The following is a 22583-nucleotide window of genomic DNA, read 5'->3' as shown; positions in this document are numbered from 1 at the left end:
ATACATCACCCTCCTAGATAGATCAGCATGAAAGATTTCCTATTTAGTTCACAGCCAGCACCCCACCCCATCCCCCATTTCTAACCACAAAAGATCTACAATAAGCCAAACTATCAGCATCAGTCTGACAGTTGCCCAACTATCTGGCCACCTGGATCTCTGTCAACTGTGCAAATGATACCCTCCTGCCACCGATCTGCTTGCACCAAACTGGTCAAACCAAAAAACCCATAGTTTGAATGATGATTGTGAATTTGTCCTTTGAAATGATGAAAGAAGGAGTATGGATTTTATGATTTTTATTTCATATGTGTAATGCAAGCAAAATTAATAGTATAGTATATACAAATTCAGTATATAGTATATACAAATTCATCTGGAAGAACCAGAACAATTTAAAATGCATTCCTCTCTGTGCTTTTAGTATTCTTCAGTAGAGAACATGGGATGATTGCTGTTTGTCTTATTGCTGAACTGCAGAGGGGAGAGGAAGAGCTTCATTGAACCACTCTGATTAGTTGAGGAAAGTGAGATCCTGCTTCCATCAACAGCATTTTTCTGTTCTTGTACAATCAATTATTCTTTCAAGGTTGGATTATTGTAATGTGGTCTTCTTAGGCCTGACTAAGAAAAGTCTTCAAAGACTTCAGTTGATCCGGAATACTGCCGCTAGACTGATCTTTGCAAAAAGTAAATTTGATCATGTTTCTCTGCTTTTGCTAACACTTCACCTTCACTGGCTTCCAATTATTTCTAATCTATTTCAAATGTGCTTGCTTTACATTTAAAATCTTGTATGACATTTTTCCTTCCTTCTTTCCTCTATTTTGGAATTCTACAAGATCTGAGATTACCAGACCTACTCAAAATCTTAAATTATTCTTTCCTACGCTGAAAGGCGCCATCTATACTGGAAAACTAGGGAAGTCTCTCTTTTTCAAAATTACTGAGCTCTGGAATTTTCCTGTCCAGTTGTGTGATCTGGGCTCTCTCCAATCATTCCAAAAAGTTGTTTTTTTCAAAATTGTGATCTTCGTTTCCTTCTATATCATCCCTATCCCTATTGTTTTTTTAAAAAATTTACTGTAAACCGTGTCGAGCTCTATTCTTATAGAGAAGATGCAGTATATAAGCTTAAGGTTTAGTTTAGTTTACTGGTAAAACAGCATGAATGGATGTAGCACTACTTTGGCCATTTATTTGAGTATGTCCGCGTGCAAATTCTGAAGTGTGACTTCACTTCTGTCTTGATCATGGTGTCTTTGACAAAGGAGGTGCAATACAGTCTTGCGCACACGGCTGGATAAGGAAAAATACAGGAGTGGGTCTAAGCAGCTGTTGCAAGCTGAGAGCACAAGCATGACCTCATTGCTTTTGTGCATTATCTCCTTCCAGTAGCAGGGCGTGTTTTGCAGCTGAGATGTAATATAGATAAATCGCAAAGTATGATAAGGAACAAAACATATGGTAAAGATGAAGAGTACAATGAAAGATTTCTTAGCTGCAATATTATACTTTCCAGCGTTAGGAAAATTTGATCTTTTCTTGGAGATATTCATAAGGTTCTTGGCAATTTTAACATAGGAAAGAATCAAGAAGATAAAAACTATCCAAAAGACAATCCCAAGAAAATAGTTAAAACCTTCTTTCCATGTTGCTTTTTGTTTGTCTTGGTAGTGGAAGCACAAGTTAGAATGATGCTCTTCTTTTCCAATCATTACTATGGCTGCTGTAATTGCTATTACCCACAATGTACAACAGATATAGACACTCCTTTTGGCTTTTGATACTCTTTTATGTTGATAACGTGCAAGTTTTGTATAACGATCAATGCTGATCAGACCTAGCAGTGTTATGCTAATATACATATTCATAAAAAATAAATTTCCAACAACTTTGCAGAAAATTGGATGTAACAGCCACCTATTTTGGGCAATATGATACAAGACTCTAAAAGGAAGACAGAAAGTGAGCAGGAGGTCTGCAATAGCTACATTAAGCAAATAAACTTGGATAGAATTCCACTTGTTCATGTATAAAAAAGCATACAGTGCTAACACATTTCCTATCAGCCCACTGATGAAAATAATGGAATACGACACAGCTAACAAGGCAGTTAGTGATCCTTCATTTATAGAGCATGCAGTTTCATTGGAGATTTTTGAAGAAGTGGCTTCATTTAATTCGCTGGTGTTTCTTGTGTTTGTGATGTCATTCCTGTAATCAGATATCAAAGTAGTTAAAGGTAGGAAGCTGGAAGAAGTAGTCTCCATGTCTGGATGGATTTTCCTTTTCAGTTCTGCAATGGGAGTGCAAGAGGAATATGGTTATTAGGATGGCTTCCACATTTTATAATTAAAAGCTTTTATTGAAAAAATATCTCAATAGACCCATACAAATAGCATAGCCTGTCTTCACAGTGGTCAATCCAGGTCACTAGTACCTGGCAAATAGCCAAATAGTAGCAACATTTCATGCTACTGATCCAGGGCAAGCAGTGGCTTCCCCCATATCTTTGTCAACTACAGACTATGAACTTTTCCTCCAGGAACTTGTTCAAACCTTTTTTTAAAACCAGCTACATTAACTATTCTTACAGCCTCTGGCAACATGTTCCAAAGCTGTGAAGAAAATATTTCCTCCTATTGGTTTTAAAAGTATTTCCCTGTAACTTCGAGTGTCCCCTAGTCCAGTGTTCTTCAACCTTTTGACACCTATGGACCAGCGGAAATAAAATAATTATTTTCTAGACCGGCACCAGTCTGCAGACCGGCAGTTGAAGAACACTGTGCTAAGTTGTGCCCATCTCCGCCCCAGACCCCGCCCCCATAATAGTACTAATTGTATCACCATTTTTCCATCCATTTTTCATATATACACACATATAATATAATCGTATTAACACATAATGGTTTCAAGTTTATTAAAAATATTTGATATGATCGCAATATCCAAATCCAATGCGATTTACAAAAAATTTAAAGTGGAAAAAATAAAAAATCCAACAAACAGAACATTAAAAACAATTATGACGTAAAAATGCAATTGAAAGGGGGGAGGGGGGCTAAAAAAAATTGGATTAAATACAATTCCAAAACAAATGAAAAAGGGTGGGTAAGGAGACAAAAGCAGACTGTATGCTTTTCAACATTCATTCCTACCAGAAAACAGATAACCCCATGCAAATGCAGGACCAAAAACTAAAAAGCAGTGTTCTCCCTAGGGCCTTTTAGCCGGGTGCTCCGACCAGCTAATTTAGATGAGTGCCTGGCTGTCATTTCGGTTGCAAATTCGTCTAAGCCTGACTTTTTTTTTTTTTTTTTTTAAAGCCCAGCAAGCGGGTTTACAGCTTTACTTTTTTAAAATTTCCTACTGTTGGTTAGTTTTTACAGTTGCAGTTGGAGGCAGGGACTGCAGGCTCATTATGACCAGTGCGCCTCTTTCTGATTGGTTTCACTTTATTATTCTAATTGGTTTCGCTCATTATGACCGAGTGCTCCTCTTTCTGCTGCTTATCCTGCAAGATAGGCTGGACATTGGTTCTTCAGAAAGAGGAGAGGCGGAAGCTAGTAGCTGCATGTTTCAGTAATTGCTGCTGACACACAGAAAAGGAGGGAGAAGATGCTTAAGAGGAATAAAGCAGGTCTGAGAAATAGATTCGCTACAGGCTAAGGCGGGAGATAGGTCAGCGATGGAGGGAAGCTTGCTTTCTTCGGGCCTTCCTCACTGCCTATTTTCTGTTCCCTGAAGGCAGGACCCGGCAGCGAGGAAGGCCCGAAGCAAGCCAGCTTCCCTGCATTGCTGACCTATCTCCTGCCTTAGCCTTTAGCGAATCTGCCGACCGGGGGGAGGGGGGGGGGGAGAGAAGAAGATGCCAGACCAGGGAAAGGAAGGAAGGAGGGCCCTTGCTCATGTGATGGTATTTTACAGCATCTTTGGAAAAACTAATGAAGCATGGAAACCTGTGGGAAAGTAAGAAGCTTTTAAACTTGGCAGGGCTAAAACATTTCCAGTGTACCAGTCTGAATAATCAAATTATTTATTTCTTACACGTTAGTATCTCGTTTAAGCTAAAAGGGAAAAAACAAAACACCTCAAGAACAGTAGAATGGGGGTTATGATGATTTCCCAAAGCTATCTCAGAGCTCGATATCCCTTTCCAGTTTCACTTTCAGGGTTACATCAACTACTGGAGGATTTGAAAGGTGACCTCCTCTAATCCCTCCAGTGAAATGCTGCTCTTTTCTGACATCTAGTTGTCTTGAGTAGAAGATCTACATCCCAGGGTCCATCTAAGTCTTGGGCCTGCCCTATTCCCTCCCCCCCCTACCCCCACAACGTGCCGAGACCACACCCCCATGCCATCAAATTATTTATTTCTTACACGTTAGTATCTCGTTTAAGCTAAAAGGGAAAAACAAAACACCTCAAGAACAGTAGAAAAACGTGCAGGCTGTCAGTCAAGTCAAATTCTGTAGCTGCTGGGATATTATTTCCATGGTCGTCTTAAATGTGTTGTTTTTTTAATTATTATTTCATTTACTATTTTGCTCTGTCTTCACCGGTGTAATCAGATTGGGCTACACTTGAGAGTCTGAGTAGGTTAGCAGCAGAAGGATGGGACAATGCCTTGTGTTAAGGTCACAGCTGTGCAAGGCATATTCCTGGGGAGTTTATGCAAAAATAAAAGTTCTGTGTAAAATCCTGTATGTTTTAATTGTTCTTCCCTGCCCTAGACTTGTGCCATACTAATTATTTTTCATCCTTTTCCAGCAATCATTCCTTAAGGGCCAGTGTAATAAAATGTGGGAGATTATTTCGAGTTCTGTACTAGTATATTAGGTGTCTACTAGTTTTGCTCAGTGGGATGGTGTAGTTTTTGCCCATTCTTGGCAGAACAGTCCAGTCTTGTTCAATTTGACTGAGGATTATAGCAATCTTGCAGTCCTGACACTGATTTTCTGTTAGATCAGGTGTTATGACTGGGCTATCCAATGACATTCACTTATGGTCTTTGACCTAAGGGCCGCCGCACGTGCAGACTGCTGGGCACGATGGACCACTGGTCTGACCCAGCAGAGGTAATTATTATGTTCTTATAAATAAATGGCTAGATTGAACCTAATGACTTCATTAACGTATTTCCCTTTTTTAAACCTCTATTCCAATGTTCTTCAACCGCCGGTCCGTAGAAATTTCCTGCTGGTTCACAGGGCTGGCACGTGCATCAGGCCCCAGACATTGCTCTTCAGCCACTGGTCCACAGTGCAATCGATGCGGCATTGTCTTCAGGCCAGCTCCCTCTTCCTCAGTGCTGCAGTGCACAAAGCCGTGGGCAGAGGCGCCTATGCGCGTCCTGCGCCTGAACTGGAAGCCTTCTCTATGAAGTTGCAACGTCAGAGGGAAGGCTTCCAGATGAGGTGCGGGACGCGTGAGGAGCCACTGCCCACAGCTCTGTGCACTGCAGCACTGAGGAAGAGGGAACCGGCCCGAAGATAACACCGAGGAGCAGACCAGAAAGCAAGGCACAGCAGGGAGGGAGGGAGACAACAACGGTAGGGGGAATGATTCTATTTTTGAATTTAGTGATTGATTTACATCTGCTGTCTGTTCAGGGAGAAATGAATTTGTTTCTTTTCCTCTGTGGTTGTACTGCTTGCAGAGTCTTGCATCTTAGGGTTTGTTTGTATATATTAGTACTTTTAGTTTTTGGTCCCTTATTTGCATAGGGATTTATCTGTGTTCTGGTAGGAATTAATGTTGAGAAGCATATAGTGTGCTTTGTGTAGTTTAAATTTTGTGGTTAACCATTATGTGTTGTTAATACGATTATATTGTATGTGTGTATATATGAAAAATGAATGGAAAAAGTGGTGTTACAATTAGTACTATTATGGGGGCAGGATCTAGAGCGGAGATTGGTTGGAGATAGGCAGGGTCTGGCCCACGACTTAGCCCAGTGTTCTTCAACTGACGGTCTGCGGACTGGTGCCGGTCTACAAAATAATTATTTTATTTCTGCCGGTCCATAGGTGTCAAAAGGTTGAAGAACACTGCTTTATACCATTTGAAAGAGGGCAAATATCTAATTATTCACTTCTAGAATTGGATACTTCTTAAATTTAATAAAAATATTCTGGCACAAGTGTCAAACTTAAAAAAGGAAGTCATATTGAGCATTGGAAAATAATTAATAAAAATTAACTAGTAAAATAGTACACATTTAATTTTCCCCACCACCAAATTTCCCCATCCCGCCCCACATGTTTTTTCATGCCACCTGGCTGGAAAAAATTTCTGGGGAGAACACTGCTAAAAGTACTAATATTCACAAACAAACCCTAAGAAGACTCTGCAAGCAGTACAACCCCCAGAGAAAAACAAACAAATGCATTTCATCCTGAACAGACAGGACAGACAATTAGGACAGATGTAAAATCACTAAATAAAAAAAAAAATAAAAGCATTTCCCCTACCGTTGTTGTCTCCCTCCCTCCATGTGCCTTGCCTTATGGCCTGCCCCCTGGTGTTAGCTTCAGGCCGGTCCACGGTGTGATCAATGCAGGGTCTTCGAGCCGGCTCCCTGAGTGCTGTATTGCACAAAGCTGTGGGAAGCGGCTCCTTGCGCACGTCCCGCGCCTCATCTGGAAGCCTTCCCTCTGACGTTGCGACATCAGAGAGAAGGCTTCTGGGTCAGGCGCAGGCCGCAGGTAGGATCCTTTTCCCACGGCTTTGTGCACTGCAGCACTCAGGGAGCCGGCCCGAAGACGCCACATTGATTGTACAGAGGACTGGTGGCTACAGAACAATCTCTTGGGCCCGATGGAGGTGCCAGCCCTGTGAACCGGCAGAAAATTTCTGCAGACCAGCACCGATCCACGGACTGGCGGTTGAAGAACACTGCCCTAGTCTTTGTAATTTTTGATGGAGTAAAAAATCGATCCATTTGTCTCCGTTCTGCACCACATAGGATTTTATAGACTTCAATAATATCTCACCTAAGCCGCCTCTTTTCCAAGCTGAAGAGACCTAACCTCTTTAGGTTTTCCTCATATAAAAGGAGTTCCATTCCTTTTATTATCTTGGTCACTCTTCTTGGAAACTTTTCTAGTTCCACTATATCTTTTTTAAGATAAGGTGACCAGAATTGAACACACTACTCAAGTTAAGGTTGCACCTGGAGCGATACAGAGGCATTATAACATTCCTAGCCTTGTTTAACCATCCCTTTTTAAAATAATTCCTAGCATGCTGTTTTCTTTTTTGGTCACAGCCACATATTGGGCGGAAGGTTTCAACATATTGCCTACAATGACATGTAGATCTTTTTCTTGGGTGCTGACCCCCAAGATGGACCCCAGCATCTGGTAACTATGATTTGGGTTCTTACCAATATCATTTTGCACATTATACCCCCCCCCCTTTATAAAACCATAGTGTGGTTTTTAATGCTAGCCGTGGCGGAAACAGCTCAGATGTGCATAGAATTCCTATGAGCGTTGGAGCTGTTACTGTCACGGCCGGTGCTTAAATCCACTCTACAGCTTTGTAAAAGGAGGGTAATTTTCATCTGTCATTTGGATGCCCAGTCTTCCAATTTTCTAAGGTCTGCTTGCAATTTTTCACAATCTGCATGCCTTTTAACAACTTTGGTTAGTGTCATCTGCAAATTTAATCACCTCAAGCGTTATTCCAATTGCCAGGTCATTTATAAATAAGTTAAATATTACCGGTCCCAGTATAGATCCCTGCGGTTCTCCACTATTTACCTTCCTCCATTGAGAAAAATGATCATTTAACCCTATCCTCTGTTTTCTATCTGATAACCAATTCCTAATCCACAACAGAATATTGCCATGACTCTTATTTAAACTAAACCTTAGGTTTGTATACCGCATCCTCTCTACAATCGTAGAGCTCGGCACTGTTTACAGGAGTTGGGATAGAAGAGGAACTCCAATGGAGGGTTATAGGCCATAGTATAAAGAATGTTTAGAGGGGCTTAGTATACCAGAGAGGGAGAAAGTATTACATTTTTGAGAATAGCCAGGTTTTCAGATGTTTTCTCAGGAGCCTCTCATGAAGAACTTAGTCAAAAGCTGTTTGAAAATCTAGATATACTACATCAACCAGCTCATCTTTATCCACATATTTGTCCACACCTTCAAAGAAGTCAAGCGAATTGGTGAGGCAAGACCCTCCCTTGGCTGAACCCATGCTGACTGTTCCATTAAGTTGTTTTATTTTTTATAGTTTTCTACTGTTTTGCCCAGCACTGAAGTTGGACTTACCAGTCAGTAATTCCCCAGATCTCCCCTGGAACCCTTTTTAAAAATCAGCATAACATTGGCCACCCTCCAATCTTCAGGAACTACAGACAATTTTAGTGACAGGCTTGAGAGGTACAGATAGGAGTAGAGGTAGGTTATAGGGATAGGAGTAGAGGTAGGTTATAGAAATAGTCAGGGACCACTGCTCAGGCAATAGGCCTGATGGGCCGCCACGGGAGCGGACCGCTGGGCGAGATGGACCTCTGGTCTGCCTCAGCGGAGGCAACTTCTTATGTTCTTAGGCTTACTGATCATCAACAGCAGGTCAGCAATTTCATGTTTGAGTTCTTTCAGTACCCTGGGATGTATACCATCCAGTCCAGATGACTATTATCCTTTCCCACCTGCAGATGGAAGTAGATTAAACTGAATTCAACCACTAATATCACTAGCTATATTGTGTAGTGGTCTCTGGAACAATCTAGTATTTTTCTGTACTCTCCAGTAGGTGGTGGTGGTGGTGTGCATTGTGGTGCTCTGCTGTGCTCTTTCCCTAGCCTATCTCCCCACTTTGCTATGCCTGGCTCCACAGCATGGTTGAGCCTAATTGCAACTCCCAGATCATAGTCTCAAGACCATACTTGGTTGAACTCGGAACTTGGCTCCACAGCCCCCAGTCACACACCTTAGTGCCACTGAGCACCTTGAGGGGTACAGGTCACCTTTACAGAGGTTTATTTCTTGACAATACATGCCACTACATAAATTATTACAAATATTGCAAATATTATTGAAGGAAAAAGATCTCAGATATCCAAACCATAGACTGTATTTTTGTCTCTTGGTTATAGCTGGATTAATTTTCTTTCATTGATCCAAAAAACCTTCAATATTTTTAAAAATTTTACTTCTTATTTAATGAAAACAATTTTTTTTTTTTTATTTTGGTTAATGTAGTTAATGTCAATCCTTTTGACTTTTTCAATCCTTTATAGCTTTAAATGTATAGCAAAATACTTAGAAAAAAAATATATTATTCTTAATGAACGGCACTCAATCTGTGCAAAGAACTGCTACTGTTTTCAGAGGTGCAGCAAAAGTGTTTATGGTCAATAAATTCATGTGTTTCAACTGACATAAGCTCATATCAATCAACTAATGATTACTTATGAAATTCATTATGTAGTATTCAAAACTAGGGCAAGTACCAGTATTTCTTATACTTGAAGGGTATTAACGTAGAACAAAATATTTTCCAGAGAAAGGAAAATGGTAAAACCAGAGGACATAATTTGAGGTTGAGGGGTGGTAGATTCAGGGGCAATGTTAGGAAATTCTACATTGAGGGTGGTGGATGCCTGGAATGCGCTCCCGAGAGAGGTGGTGGAGAGGAAATGGTGATGGAATTCAAAAAAGCGTGGGATGAACACAGAGGATCTAGAATCAGAGAATAATATTAAATATTGAACTAGGCCAGTTACTGGGCAGACTTGCACGGTCTGTGTCTGTGTATGGCCGTTTGGTGGAGGATGGGCAGGGGAGGGCTTCAATGGCTGGGAGGGTGTAGATGGGCTGGAGTAAGTCTTAACAGAGATTTCGGCAGTTGGAACCCAAGCACAGTACAGGGTAAAGCTTTGGATTCTTGCCCAGAAATAGCTAAGAAGAAAAAAAGAAAAAAAAAAATTTAAATTGAATCAGGTTGGGCAGACTGGATGGACCATTCGGGTCTTTATCTGCCGTCATCTACTATGTTACTATGTTCTGCCTGTGATTTTTGATGACAACAGGCTGAAACGATACTGGCATTTGCCATCAAGAAGCCAATTTTGCCAAAATGGGACCCATCTGCATCTTAAATGCTACATATGGTTGAGAGTGCATTTATACTATACTATAGTGCTCTTAAGATAAATGGTTTTTCCCAAGTTTTGAATATCACATATTGAACTTTTGAAATAAGCATTATTTTGCAAGGAAGGGAATGAGAGGAAGTGAGAGACAGGGAGACATATTTCACAAGGGTTTGGTGGAGAGAGGAACAACTGCTGTTCAGGAGTGAGAAAGGAGAAAAGAAGGGAGATGGATTCAGGGGCAGAAGAGAGTGAGGATGCTATACAGTGGGAGAGAGAAATGCTGGACCATGGTAGGAGGAACCAATGGACAGCAACTGCTTGAAAAAGAATTTTCAGAAGACAGGAAAGCAGAAAAAAAGAGAAACTGGAACTAACTTGATAGAAGAATAAATCTCCAGACAACAGAAGTAAAAATAGGAATTTATTGATTGAAATATATTAGGTTTAGTCAATGTATATAGCAGATGTCTTTGTGTATTGTGTTCAACGGAAAAGGAAATACATTTGAGTTTTTCTTTCTCCAGTGTTGATGTATTTGCTGTAGCTGGTGGAGATCCCCAAGCACCACAAACTGTGGACCTCCTCCAAAGGTGGCTGGAATTCCTTTCTACAAGCGTAGCAGTCTCTGACATCATCCTTGAGCCACTGAAGTACCAGCATCTGTGGCTTAGGGACGTTGCTGCTGCCTGCCAAGCTTGGTAAAAGGGATTTTTGGGCACCTTCAGAGGACGTTTTCAGCTGACGGAGCTTGAGGGTCCTCATCAGCTGGAATATTTATATTTGGCAGTGACCCATCTACAAAGTATGTATTCTTCCCATTTAATATTTCAAAATTAATAGTGTCCTTGCTTATTTGTAAATTGATCTCTATCACATCTAATTTAGTAGAATAATTAAATAAAATAGATGCAAGTCTGGTTGGGGAAGGAAGGAAAGATGTTGCAGTATGAGAGGGGTATATTGTTGGATATGGAGGGGAGGGGGTAAGAAAGAGAAAGTGTTGCATAGAGGGTAGGGATAGATACTGCTTGTAGAGGGGCAAGGGGCGAGAGAGAGAGAGAAATGTTGAGGCATAGTGATGGAGGGAATGGAGAGATGGTACATGGGGAGAGAGGAAGAAATGGATATGGGGGAGCTGGTGCATGGGGAGAGAGGGAAAAATGGAATGGTGGAGGAGATGGTGTATGGAGAGAGAGGGAGAAATGTTAGACACGGTGGAGGAAAGGAGAGATGTTTGACCTTGAGCACAAAGGAAGGGGAGAGAGTTGGAGATTGGGAGAGAGGAAGAAATGTTGGACATGGCAGAAAAACATAGAGAGAATGCTGCATGGGGATGGGATGAAGAAAAATGTTGGACTTGAGGAACAAGGGATGGAAAGAGAGATGTGTTGCACATTGGAGTGTATGAGAAGGAGGGAGAGATGCACTGCAGGTGGAGAAGGGCGAAAGAGGGAGATGCTGGATCCAGGAGCAGAAGGGCGTGGTGAGAGATGCCATACAATGGGAGTGAGGGATAGGAGAGGGCAGGAGGGGAGACAGAAGGGACAAGGAGATGGGTTGCGGGACTGAGAGGGGAGGAAGTGGCAGCAGATGCTGGATTAGAAGGGTTGAGGGAAGAAGATGTTGGGAATGATGAAACCCTTTTGGAGAGGCCATGAAGGGGAGGAGAGGGGTGGCAAGGAAATGAATGAGAAGATAGTGACTAAGGAGGGTAAAAATGTAGTAATGGGGAGTAAATTTAAAGATGAGCGAGAATGGAGGATTGGAGGAGTTAGATGGGGTATGAGAGAGCTAATGAATGGAAAGTAGATGGAAAATTGATAGGTAGCTGAGAAGTAAAGAGGAGAAGAGTGAAAAAGAGGCAGAAAAGAGCTTAAAATAAATGTGTCGGAGGAAGATGTAGTGAGGGAATAGACAAATGGACAGCAGCTTCTTGAAGAAGAATTAGCAAACAGCAGAAAAGAGAAACTGAAAACAACATGATGGAAAAATGAAATGTCTGGCCAACAAAGTTAGATAAAAGCATTTCATTTTGAATGTTTTAAATCAGGGGTGTCCAACCTGTGGCCCTGCTCACGCTTGAGGGTGATGCGGTGTTTTCCTCTGCCGCCCCAGAGTATTTACCGTCTTGCTGGCTCCCTCCTCTGTCTTGCTGCAGTGTTTGCTCAAAGCCACGAGCAGCGGATCCTATGTGCATCTTGCGACTGACCCAGAAGTGATCACTTCCAGGTCAGCCGCAGGAGATGCGTGGAAGCCGCTGCCCGCGGCTTTGAGCAAACTCTGCAGGTAGGGCTTTTGCTTTAAGAGCTGCAAGTTCAGTGCCTGCAACTTCAGCCAGATCTTGGTGAGCCCAGAGTGACTGAACATCAACGCGGCCACTGAGGAGGAGCTGATGACCCTGCCGGGGATGAGCCGGGCCGCGGCACATAACATCATTCAGTACCGCAACTACATCGGCAGCTTCAAGAAGGTGGAGGACCTGATGCTGGTCAGCGGGGTGAACACACTTGCCCGCCTCTGTGCCCCGGGAGCCCAACGGGGGGGCTGCAGCTGGCATGCAAGCCGCAGCCCAACCCCACCTTGCTGAGTCTGCAGAGTGAAGAGCTTGAGTTCCCCGCTGGTGGCCCCGGGCAGCTGCAGGTGGAGTGTGCGTCCATCGAGCCTTTCCCCGGCATGTACAAGTGCCGACCCTTGCTGCGTGTGACCACGTGGATCCTATAGCGCTGCTCCATGGACAAGGCCAACAACCCAGTGCTCTGGATGACCCTGATGGAGAACGGGTAATGGATCAGCGGTATTAAGCAAATGCTTCACTTGGCCAGGAGGGATAATTTGGGGGTGAATGCTGCGCTGCTGATGGGTTTGTGGGGGGGAGAAATGCTGCTTCTGCACAGGGAAGGGAAGGGGGAAAGAGAAATGCTGCTGCTGCACCCAATTGGGGAGAGAGAGGGAAGGAGGGAGAAAGAAAAGGGAGAGGAATGAGAGATGCCAAGTCCATGGGAGGGAGATACCAGACCATGGAGGGGGAGGAAGAGATGCCTGGGCATGGGGGGGGCAGGGAAGGGAAACTAAGGAGACAAATGCCAAACCAGAGGGAAAAGAAGTGCCAGAGAGGAGGTACCAGGGCATGGAGGGAGGGAATGGAAGGAGATAGAGATGCCAGACCATAGGGTGGAGTGGTTAGGAAGGAAGGATAGGAGAAGAAAGAAATGCCAGAGCATAGGGGAGGAGTGGAGACAGAAAAATGGAGAGGGGTGAAACTGAAATGAATCATATACAAAGGAGAGAAGGGGCACAGGATAGACAGTTTATGGAAGGAGCATAGAAAGAGGGAAGATACCATAGCGGTATATAAGAAATAAATTATTATTATTATATGGAACGGAGAGAGGGTGGACAGAGAAATGGAAGGAGCAGTGAGAGAGGGCAGACAATGGATGGAAGGGGCTGATGCTGCATGGAAGACAGATGGGATAAGATGATTAAAGCAAGGGGGATTTCTTCAGAGATGTTTTGTGTTTGGGAGTTGGTTTTTTTTTTTTTTTTTGGGGGGGGGGGTATTAAAAGAAGTGCCAGATTGGGAGTTGGGGGAAAGTTTATGGGACCAGAAACAGGACAGAGAGAGAGAGATGGTAGGCAATGGTCTGAAGGGAGAGAAGTTGGACCTGTGATAGTGTGGAGGAAGAGGGAAAGAGATACTTGAAGGGAGAACTGTTGGGAAGAGAAAGAAAGAAATGGTGGGCCTGGGGAAGGCCGGCCGGCAGGGGGAGAGATGGCATGGGGAGCAGTTGGGAAGAGAAAGGGATATAAGTTGGATCTGGGGATGAGAGGGAGGGAGAAATGTTAGGCCTGTGGATGGAAGGCAGAGAGATGCAGCATCTCTCTCTCTTTTTTTCCCCTCTCCATTTCATTGTTCAGCATCAAGAGGGGAGGGAAGAAGAAAAACAGAAAAGAGAGGGAGCAAAATGTTTTTTACCATGGAGATAGAAGAGGAAAGATGGAACCATGGAAGGGCAGGAAGGAAGAGAGCTGGGATAAGATGATGCTAGGGGATGGAAAGAAAGGGACAGAGAGTTATAGCCTGACCAGTTGAGAGAGGGAGGGGGATTCTGAAAGTGGTGAGTCATGTGGTTGAGGTAAAAATGGAGATGACAAGATGAGTGAGAGAGCAGTGAGTAATGTGTAATGTATAATGTGTAATGTGAGTAAAGATAGAAATGTGGTAATGGGGAGTAGATAGAAGGGAATAGGAGGCTGGGAAAGGAGTGAGATGGAAAATGGGAGAAGATGGAGAATTGAGAGAGAGCTGAACATTTAAAAAGAAGAAGGGTGAGAAAGAAGGCAAGATTTGAGTAGACGGAGGCAGAAAAAAAAAGTTAAGAAAGCTGAAAGGGAAAAATCAATACGTTGGAGACAGGCATAAGAAGGAAGTGGAATGAGAGAAGAGGAGAAAAAAATGGGCAGCAGACACTGGAAAGAGAATTAGTTGAAGATAGAGAAAAAGCAGAAAGAGAAACTGGGACCAAGATGATGGAAAACAAAACATCCAGACAACAAGGTAGAAAAAAATGGTTTTATTTTGAATTTATTAACTGGAATATATTAGCTTTGGGATATGTGCATCACAACTATTTTTGTATTCAGTGGCTTAGTCATATACAGCTGATTTGGGGGAGGGACTGGAGCCCAAAATTAGTAGATGGGCACCAAAGTTTCTCCCTGCCTGAGTGCAATTTATAAATACTTGAGCTTGTGGGGATTTCAAAGCCCTGCAAACTGAAGACATCTTCCTCCAGTCTGGCAACTCAAAATCTCCAAGCTTTGCAGCCAATGGCAATATCCTCAAGCTGCCCCTGCTTTCATGCATGCTTGAAAGCCAAAGGGTGGGGGGAGGGAAGGTAGCCGCTCTGCAATATTGCTGCCAGCTGCAGAAGTTGGAAAGTTAGAGGGGGAGGAGGTGGCCATCAGTTGGTGAGGCTTGGGGATCCCTACTAGCTACCCTGATTAAACGATCCTCCATGTGCGCTGCTGACAGCTGATTCAGCATCCCCGCTCTGATGAGACTCACCTCTGAAGAGGCTCACCGTTGCTGTAATAGAAGAGAATGAGAGAACCATCAGAGTGGGGATGCGGAAGCCTATAGCTCTTCCCACTGTCAGTGGTGCACGTGGAGGATCACTCAGTCAGGGTAAGCATTACTGCTTTTTGGGGTTCCTCTCCACAGTGTCCCTTTAATGAAGGTTTATTATTAGATACGTACATCTTCTATATTATTGATTGCAAATTTGGGACCTGCTCAACCTTTTTTTTGCTCATCAGCTAGTGTTAGTGTTTCTGCGATCCCAGAAAAAATTTTTTCGGCCAATGCGGCCCAGGGAAGCCAAAAGGTTGGACACCCCTGTTTTAAATGGAATGAGCTCCAGAGGATGTTGTAACAATGGTTAGCGTAGCTGGGTTTAAAAAAGGTTTGGACAAGTTCCTGAAGGAACAATACATAGTCTGCTACTCAGACAACAAAGGTAGAAAAAAAGTATTTCATTCTGAATTTATTAATTGGAATATGCCAATCATTGGAAATGCACATCTCTAATATACAGGCAGTCCCCGGGTTAAGAACGAGTTCCGTTTTTTTAAACTATTCTTAAGTTGAATTTGTATGTAACTCGGATCCTGTACAGTACACAGTCTATAAAAACATTAAGGAAACAGTCTTCAAAATAAAGTTTAAATAGAAAGAAAAGATAAGAGGTTTACACTTATTTTTGTTCTCAGTCCCACTGTTCCCTCTTCACTACCACATCCAACATTTCTCCCTCTCAACTCTCTTCTTCATGTATCTGTACCTTATGCCTCTCCCACCACCATGTCCAATATTTTTCTTTCTTCCTTTGACCAACAATTGACCTTCTTTCTTCAGTTTCCCTTGTGCACCATCTCTTTCCCTCTCACTCAGAGACCCAACAATTCTCCCTTTCTATTCCCTCTCCATCTCAGCATCTCCCTCACTTCCTCCTTTCTTCCATCCTATGTCCCAAGTTCATGCTCTCCTCCCTCATTCCCCTCCTTCCCACCACGTGTACGTCAGAGGGAAGGCTTCCTGGTCAGTGGGCCACGTGTTCGAGCTGCTGATCATGGCTTTGCGAAGACCATGTGCAGGAGCTGCCATTTATGGCTTTGCCAAGAGAAGTGTGGCTAGGAGGAGGAAGCCAGCCAGAGGAGGTAAACACCCGTGGGAGGCACAAATCTGGGACATGGAATGGAGGGGGACGATGGGGGGCACATTGGGAGATAGAAAGGGAGGGTCGCGTTTGGTCAATAAGGGAGGAAGAAGGGGCGCATTGGCACAGGAAGGGAGAGGCAGTACCCCGGTTCATAAGTACAAGTTCGACATAAATCGAGCATTCTTAAACCGGGGACTGCCTATATTGTATTTTGGTTTCTGTTTTTCTAGTATTGCTTTGGTATGCTGAGTCTGACTTCAGTTAAAATTTTTGCCTTCATAACTCTATTACTGATCTGTGGTCCCTTGATTCATGTTTATTGAAGGTCTCTCTAAACAAGCATACAATATAACCCTAAGACTATCTAATCTAATCTAATCCTTAGGTTTGTATACCGCATCATCTCCACGTTCGTAGAGCTCAACGCGGTTTACAGTAGGAGAAATGGGAAGGAACTACAGCAGAGGGTTAGAGGTAGAAGTGTGAAAAAAATTTAGAGGACTTGGGATACCAAGATATAAGAGTTTCCTTGATTCCTAAGTTGGAGGGAGACTTACATTTTTTGAGAAAAGCCAGGTTTTCAGATGTTTGCGGAAAACTTGGAGAGAGCTCAAGTTCCGAAGAGGGGAGGTAAGGTTGTTCCAGAGCTCAGTGATTTTGAAGTGGAGGGAGGTCCCTAGCTTTCCTGTGTGGGAAATGCCTTTTAGCGAGGGGAAGGTTAGTTTTAATTTGTGGGAGGATCTGGTGGTATTAGGGTTTGAGGAATTCCAAGAAAGAGGGATAAAGGGAGGGGAGGATACCATATAGGATTTTGAAAGTTAAACAGGCGCATTTATAGTGGACCCTGGCAATTATCGGAAGCCAGTGGAGCTTGGCCAGGAGCGGGGAGACATGGTCAAATTTACTTTTAGCGAAGATGAGCTTGGCCGCGGCATTCTGAATCCGTTGGAGTCTGTGGAGGTTTTTCTTAGTTAGGCTTAAGTAGATAGAGTTGCAATAGTCCAATCTGGAGAGGATGATGGATTGGACAAGGAGGGTAAAATGTTTTTGATGGAAGCAGGATCTAATTTTCCTCAGCATGTGAAGGCTGAAAAAGCATTTTTTTTAACCAAGGATTGGAGGTGGTCATTGAAGGACAATGTGGAATCAATGATGATGCCCAAGACCTTGCTCAAGAACTCAAGCTGCAGAGAGGAGCCAGAGGGTAGTGGAATGGAGGTGGGTAGGTGATCTAGTTTTGGACCGAGCCAAAGAAGTCTTGTTTTGGACTCATTCAATTTCATTTGCACAGTGTGGGCCCAGGATTGTAGGTTCATTATACAAGAGGATATGTTCTTAGACAGGTCGGTGAGGTTCGAATCGGTCTCGAGGAGGACGAGGATGTCGTCTGCATAAGTGTAAATTGTTTCAAGGGGGGATAAGTGGAGGAGTTTTAGGGAAGACATATAGATGTTGAAAAGGATAGGGGATAGTGGAGAGCCTTGCGGGACTCCACAATTCGGTTTCCAGGGGGAGGATGAGGTGCCATTCATGTTAACAATGTAAGAACGAGAGCGGAGGAATTTAGAGAACCAACCTAGGACTGTGGAGTTGATACTAGAGAATGACACGGGGAAAAATTCTGTCCCCGTCACTGCACCGTCCCCGGCCCACCATCCTCTGCACCGCCCCGTCACCGCCATCCCTTTCACCGCCCCGTCACCGCCACTGCCATCCCATTCACCGCCCCATCACCGTCCCCGCAGCATCCATATAAGCCTCAGTACTGCGAAACACCATGAAGACAGAAGAGAATCCTGCCACCACTACTACTACTACTGCACTGAGAATCTGTTTCAGTGCCTCTGCCCTGTAGTAAAAACAGAACATAAAATAAATCAATTGACTTGTCCTCCCTTGCAATGACGTGTCCCCCATGTTCACCTATAGCTCGAATCAGGTCAATTGTGCACACTAAAAATGCAGGTGGATCTGGAACGTGAGCGCAGGCAGGCAGTGATACAAAAACAGCAGACACCCGACCGATTGCAGTGTTCCGCCATCTCCCTCCCTCCATCTCACCTTAGATGTAGAGTATGCCGGCTTTCTTTTTCGCCCAGCCGCACGTGCGGGTGCTCATTTGTTCAATATTCTCCTCTGATGCAGCCAGAAACAGGAAGTTGTAAGAGAGGAGAAGATTGATCAACTCGAGCAGCCGCACAAGCGCGGCTTTTTGAACGCGTGCGGCTGGGCGAAAAAGAAAGCCGGCTTACTCTACATCAGTGCTTTTCAACCTTTTTACACCCATGAACCGGCAGAAATAAAAGAATTATTTTGTGGACCGGCAAACTACTAGGACTAAAATTTTAAAACCCTGTTTCCGCCCCTTCTCTGCAAGCTCGGTAACCTCAGTAACTATAGAAAAATAGACAAATATAGTGCAAAATATAGACAGCAGATATAACTTCTCAAAACTGACACATTTTGATCACTAAATTGAAAATAAAATCATTTTTCCTACCTTTGCTGTCTGGTGATTGATTTCATGAGTCTCTGGTTGCGTTTCCTTCTGTCTGTGTATCCTTTCTTTCATTTCTTTCTTTCTGCACTCAGGCCCAAGAATTGTCCCTTTCTATTCCCTCCCTATGTCCTTAGTGCCCCCGGTGCCTCCTTCCCATGTCTTTAGTGCCCCCAGTGCCTCCTTCCCATGTCCTTAGTGCCCCTTCCTGTCTTTAGTGCCCCCAGTGCCTCTTCCCCATGTATTTAGTGCCCCAGTGCCTCCTTCCCATGTCCTTAGTGCTCCTTCCTGTCTTTAGTGCCCCCAGTGCCTCCTTCCCATGTCCTTAGTGCCCCTTCCTGTCTTTAGTGCCCCCAGTGCCTCCTTCCCATGTCTTTAGTGCCCCTAGTGCCTCCTTCCTATGTCCCTCTCACTGCCTTCTACACTTTGTCCCACCCCCACCCCCGAATCCTGCCTGCCTACCTTTCTCCCTCCCTAGCCAAAGCCAGCCTGCTGCCTCCCTGCCGCTCAAAAAAAAAAAAAAAAAAAAAGCCTCTTTCCTTTTCCCCTGCTCTTACCGCCATGCTCATGCTGCAGCTACTAAAGCCGACAGGAAGTCTTTCCGACTCAATTCTGACGTCGGAGAGGACGTTCTGGGCCAGCCAGGCAGCCATTGGCTGGCCCAGAACGTCCTCTCCGACGTCAGAATTGACGTCGGAAAGACTTCCTGTCGGCTTTAGTAGCTGCAGCATGAGCATGGCGATAAGAGCAGGGGAAAAGGAAGGAGGCTTTTTTTTTTTTTTTTTTTTGCGGACCGGCAGAAATTCAACTGATGGTAAGGAGGAGGGAGGGAGATGGCGGGGACCGCGTGATCCTTGATTGCCTCACTGTGGGGACAAGTCCATTCACCGCTCCACGGTCCCCATCCGCGCCTTGTTCCCGTCCTGCAGAGGCCACTATTTTTTCTTCCCTGTTTTGGCGGGTAACCCGCCACTGTGTCATTCTCTAATTGATACCTATCTCAGAGAGTTGGTAAACAAGAATATCATGGTGAACAACATCGAAAGCAGCGGAAAGGTCAAATTGTAGGAGGACGGCGAACTTGTTTCGAGAGTGAAGTTGTTGAACCCTTGAAATCAGGGAAGACAGTAGGGATTCGGTGCTGAAGTTAGGACGAAAGCCATATTGATAGGGTAAAAGAATAGAGAATCTCTCTAAGTATGATGAAAGTTGGGAAGAAATGATGGACTCTAGCATCTTGGTTAGGAGAGGGATATTTGCAATTGGGCGATAGCTGGATGGTATGGAAGGGTCAAGGTCAGATTTTTTCAGTAGTGGGGTCAAGGCGATATGACCCATTTCTGGGGAGAAATGGCCCGACTGAAGGGCAGAGTTTATCTAAGAAACAAACACTAAATAAAGCATATAATATAATCCTAAGGCTCTCTACTGTATACTAGTCTAATATATTAGCAGGCTTAATAAAGTAGCTAGTAGTTTAATAAGGTTTAATTAATTAATCATCTCAAATAAGATAGAGACAGTAGTCTAGCAACAAGAGGGGTGCTATCCATTCTTTTGCACCGAGTGTCACATGTATGATTTTTCTCTCAGTTGGCAAGAAGTTATAGTGTGTGCTCGCTGCAAAGAGCTCCTAGCTCTCAGAGAACGAGTATGTTCCCTTAAGGCTAGAGTAGCTGACTTGGAGGAGCTGAGGGAGACAGAGAAGTACATAGAGGAGACCTCCAGGGATGTTGTAGAAAAGTCCCATCTCCATTCTGGTAGCCACTGTGCTGCCTTGGAGGAGAGAGGTCTCCTAGAATGAGAGCATCTTTTGAAAGAGGAAGTCGCATCATTGTAATGGGCCCCAAGGCTGTTGATGAAAACCGTGTCTAAATTAATCCTTGCGGCAACTTCCTGCTGCTAGACAGGAGACTTCCTGTATTTTGTACATTTTAAGGAAGTTATTTTACTGTATTCCTTAGTGATGAATGCACATGAACACCAGGGGGTGCAAGGGAAAGGGATTTTGGCTATTCATTTTGTTTCATGTGTAGTAGGGCTTTTTTTTCATTGACTTCTGTTTTAGGAAATGAGATAATATTGCACGTCCCTAATGGACACCTCCTATGCTGACTCCCAAGGATCACAGAAACACAAAATGTCTACAAAAAGTATTTAAAACTTCTCATAAAGTAGCACTGACCAGCATGTATGGATGCTGTAGTCTGAAAGGCAAAAAGAACATTTCATCTTCAGTCTGGAATGAAACGGCATAGTTAAAAAAAATAAAAAAAATAAATAAAACAAAGTGGGGCATATGGAACTGGATGTGAAACCTCATCTGGAAATGACTCATTGAGGACACTTCCACACAGCATCTCATCTTCATTGATTTTAGTACTAACGGGCCGCAATAAACCATGTATGAAAATAGGATCAGATTGCCTGTAATAAAGTGTATCATTATGAACTTTGATTTTACATGCAATTACATAAAATTTGTCTTAAGAAAATGTTTAAATGTGACTTCTTGAAAGCTATGACTTAAAAACACTACTGAGAATTCAGATTCAGAGACATCCTGACAATCCTTATCATGAGATTCCATTAAATTGTCTTGTAGTGTATAATCAAATGTTATAAATACAAGTTGAAATATTTTGCTTTGGTTGAAATAGCTCAACAGAAAAATTATAGTTAACCAGAGCTGTAAACTTTTTACTTTGTAGATAGGGTAATATCCTGCAGTACAGCCTGAAATTGGAATGACTTTTCATATGTATATTAGAACAAAGTGAAAATGAATGTTTATATACCCAGATTAGAAATGCACTATACAGTGCAGCACAGGTGTTTGACTGCTGGATTACATCCACTGGATGTGAGGCATTTTAACTTAAGCTGCTGCTTTATTTAAAATCAGTGGATGCATTATTGTAATTAGTATTTACAGTTAAAAATAGCTAGATTAGTTGTTAAATATGAGAAAAATGCAGAATATGTGCAGTTCTTACCCACCTTAATTTTGTCACCCAGGGAAGTGTCTGTAGACAGTTGTATAGTGGAATGGAAGAGCATCGTCTAAGATGTGGTAGTGCGTGTGCTTTTCTGTGAGAGACAAATCAGCTGCATCAGCTAGATGAGCTTCATGTATCTGATAAGGAAGCTAAGATCTTGCCTGTGACCCCCACCCACTGTTGCATGAAAGGAAACAAGTGCAGTCACATTATAGTTAAATTGTTGCATGTTTAAATATTTTTATTATTTTATTTCTTCTTGCTCCTTTGATTTTCCTGCTCAGTTTGGAACAGGGCTGGGTTCCTGGTGCCATGAGCCTTCGCTCCTCACTACTTGGAGTTTTTCCCTTTAACTCAATAATCACAGGAGGGAGGCAGTGTATCTGTACTCCTTCCAGAATCATATAATCATGGGTCATAAGTCTGGCCACTAAGTGCTGTATAGATGAAAAGCTGCATAGACTTTCTAATGGATGTTGGTACTGCGTTTTGAGTTCTGGCTAATCTTTAAATCTGCTCTGTGGGGGCAGGGTATTCAACAACACAACAAAAAAGCTGTAATACTAAAACTAAGAGCTATGACTTGATTAATCAAGCTAGCTTTTCATTCTGTATTCTAGGCTTTTGAGATTGGTACAGGTACCTTGTTTAAAAGTAGACTGAAAATCCCACCTTTTGATGTAGCCTTCAATCCATAACCCTACTCCTCGCTGCCCTAGCCAGCAGATTAACCATTCTCCTAA

At 43.2% G+C, this 22583-nt stretch overlaps 2 protein-coding genes across 12 annotated transcripts in view; one reads left to right on the top strand and one right to left on the bottom strand.

The window, feature by feature from the left end:
* CASK (calcium/calmodulin dependent serine protein kinase) overlaps window positions 1–22583 on the top strand; it is a 770397-nt gene that overhangs the window by 162770 nt on the left and 585044 nt on the right. The window lies entirely within an intron of this gene.
* On the bottom strand, window positions 946–21880 carry GPR34 (G protein-coupled receptor 34). Its single transcript, XM_033947680.1, has 2 exons — window positions 21842–21880; window positions 946–2299 (listed from the first exon to the last, which is right to left on the bottom strand). Exon 2 carries the CDS (start codon window positions 2271–2273, stop codon window positions 1197–1199), a length of 1077 nt encoding a protein of 358 aa, XP_033803571.1. The 5' UTR covers window positions 2274–2299; window positions 21842–21880; the 3' UTR covers window positions 946–1196.

The sequence above is a fragment of the Geotrypetes seraphini genome, chromosome 6 (genome assembly GCF_902459505.1).
Source record: "Geotrypetes seraphini chromosome 6, aGeoSer1.1, whole genome shotgun sequence".
Lineage (NCBI taxonomy): Eukaryota > Metazoa > Chordata > Amphibia > Gymnophiona > Dermophiidae > Geotrypetes > Geotrypetes seraphini.
The sequence above is the reverse complement of the archived record's forward strand: the minus strand, read 5'-3'. Positions and strand labels throughout refer to the sequence as shown.

Excerpts from the sequence above, each read along its gene's own strand:
- GPR34 (XM_033947680.1), bottom strand. The coding sequence starts at position 2,273 with ATGGAGACTACTTCTTCCAGCTTCCTACCTTTAACTACTTTGATATCT.